Source organism: Athene cunicularia, unplaced genomic scaffold (genome assembly GCF_003259725.1).
Source record: "Athene cunicularia isolate RWA unplaced genomic scaffold, athCun1 SCF_348, whole genome shotgun sequence".
In the NCBI taxonomy this organism is placed as follows: Eukaryota; Metazoa; Chordata; class Aves; order Strigiformes; family Strigidae; genus Athene; species Athene cunicularia.
Window position 1 is genome coordinate 1 of NW_020799431.1, and position 2,514 is coordinate 2,514.

A 2,514-nucleotide genomic window follows, 5' to 3' on the forward strand; every position below is an offset into this window, starting at 1 on the left:
CTGGATCCAAGCTGGACCCACCTCTCTGTCAAGGCCGAGCCAATTTGCAACAGTGGCTGCCAGTGTGTGATGATGTATTTAAGATGGGAGGAGGAGTGGGAATTGTGAGATGGAGTTGCGAGGAGGACACCTCTGCTAACACTGAGAACAGCAGAGGAAAGGAGGAGGAAGAGGTGGGAGGTGTGCTGGAGCTGCGACTCTCCTGAAGGCCGTGGTGAGATGGCAGAGCCACCCCCTGTCACCATGGTAGTCACTGGTGGAGCAGATGCCCACCTGCAGCCCATGGAGACCCCCATGTCGCAGCAGGTGACTGCTACTGAGAAAGGCTGCAACTCTGTGGGAAGAAGTCCCCGCTCTTGTAGTTTGGCGCTGGGAGTATTGCGACAGACGGGAGTGACCCACACCTGCACATCTCTGGAACTCTGCAGCCTGTGAGAACGACTCATGTTGGAGAAAGTTCATGGAGGACTGCCTATCTCCCGTGAGAGGGACCCCACACTGGAGCAGGGGAAGAGTGCGAGGAGTCCTCCCCTGAGGAGAAAACAGCAGCAGACTGACCACCACCCCATCCCCTGCCCCTGCACCGTGTGGGCAAGGAGGTAGAGAAATCTGGAACAAAGTTGATTCTGCGAAGAAGGGAGGGGGGGGGAAGGTGTTTTTAACTAGTGGTAACACTTCTCACTGTCATACTCTGTCTGTTAAGCATTTCTGTGTTAGTGTTTGCATTAAATTGATCTTCCTTCCCCTAACAAGTCTGTCTTTTGCCCATGACCATAATGGGTGAGTAATCCTTCTCTGTCCTTATTGTGATACCTGAGACTTTAGGTTTATGTTCTCCTTCCAATTCCTGAGGGGCAACGGGTGAGTGAGCAGCTGTGTGGTGCTCAGTTACCACTCTGGGCTCCAACCATTAAAATATCATGAGAGAATTAGGGAGCATCAAAATGTTAAGAGATAGATGAGTTAGAAACAGGGAGGCATGTTGCTTTTGCAGAGCACTTTATTTAATCATTCTGATTCTATGCAATTAGATCAAAGGGGTCTGTTTGCTGTAATAGCATTGGAATCTTCATGGCCAGTTGCAGCAGGAGCAGCTGGCATCAAAGACGAGGCCTTCTTGGCAACTCTCCACAAAGGTTTCACCATTGACACAGTTGTAGAAGTTTCTCTTGTTGGTTGGGTCTGCATAGATGCCGTTGGCCTTGCCAGCACAGAATCCGCTGCCACCAGAGCCACCAGTATCACCCCCTGAGCCCCCGCTCCCACTTCCACCTCCTTGGCTAGGGGCTTCAGTGACAGGAGGATTGGGATGAGCTGGTGGCACGCAGTCTGAAATAAAATCAGGAAAGGGCTCACTTCTGTGTTGACAGTCTCTCAGCCGTCCCCTCCCTCCACAGGCCCTTTAGTGGCGGGACCAGCTATTAGTGTGTTCTCCCAAAGTCTGGCCTGGCTCACACCAGGCCTTTGAGACAGCTGGACCCTGGTCCAAGTCCTTATCCCCCAAGGTTCCAGAGGCCAATGTTTGTGGGTCTCTGAAGCCAAGAAGCACACGGTACTTGAGCTACTCACCATTGTTTTGCAGACCAAGACCCTTCTTCAGGGTGGTGATCAGGGGATATTTGCCTTCCTTGCAGAAAGTGCCAGTGAAGTCGTCCATGTCCAGGGACCAAACCATGGCACCTCCAAAGTTGTTCTTCTTCAGCCAGTCAACCTGTTCAGTGCCAGGGAGAAATCCCAGTTAGTCCCAGGATGTGCTGGTGCAGAGCCTCCTGCCTTCTCATTAGCACAGCCGCACACCCCAGCATACCTTGATGTTGAAGCTCTTGATGTTGTCATAGCCAACCCATTCGCTGCCTTTGTAAGCGTAGGGCACGTCCTGGGGGGCATCCCAAGCCTGGGTGGCTCCAGAGTCCAGGAAGGTGCAGATCTAGGAAAGCAGGGGAGAGAGGGAGAAGTTAGCAAGCGCCCCACAGAAAAGAGCATTTGGAATATCACACGGGTTAAAAATTCCTTGCTGGGAAGCTTGAAGTGTGTTTGTGTTGTTCTTTTGGCATGGGTGTGTAGGAGCACGCATACCTCGTAGTAAGCCAAGAATCCAGCCTGCCTTGTGTAAGGTCCAGCTGGCCCAGCTCCTGTTACTGGTGCCCCAACAGCAGTGTTAGATGGGTTTTGGAGGTTGAAGTTATGTCCGTAGGTTGGGAATCCAACAAGGAGCTTCTCAGCCGGGGCACCATTGCTCTTCCAATAGTTCATCGCATAATCCTGTAAAACAACCACCACAGTTCAAGTCTGTGCCAGGATGCGTAGGCAGGAGGATGACTCCTTAAACTTGTGGTCATGGTTGTTATGATAATCATCTGTGACAGAGTCTCACAAGATATACTTACCACATTGAAGTAGACCATGTCACCGGTGTCAGCTGGGCCTTTGTACAGAGGGCTGTTCTCCCCAGTGGTTCTGTCCCAGGAGCCGTGGAAGTCGTAAGTCATCACGTGGAAGTAGTCCAGGTACCTG

At 51.8% G+C, this 2,514-nt stretch overlaps 1 protein-coding gene across 1 annotated transcript; it reads right to left on the reverse strand.

Annotated features, from left to right (window-relative positions):
* Positions 1-1,050: 1,050 nt before the first annotated feature.
* On the reverse strand, positions 1,051-2,510 carry LOC113490817 (acidic mammalian chitinase-like; the record flags this gene model as incomplete). Its single annotated transcript, XM_026867404.1, has 5 exons — positions 1,051-1,329; positions 1,570-1,711; positions 1,808-1,927; positions 2,077-2,262; positions 2,388-2,510. Coding segments are annotated over 5 exons (831 nt in total), but the record flags the coding sequence as incomplete, so codon positions are not given.
* Positions 2,511-2,514: the final 4 nt, after the last annotated feature.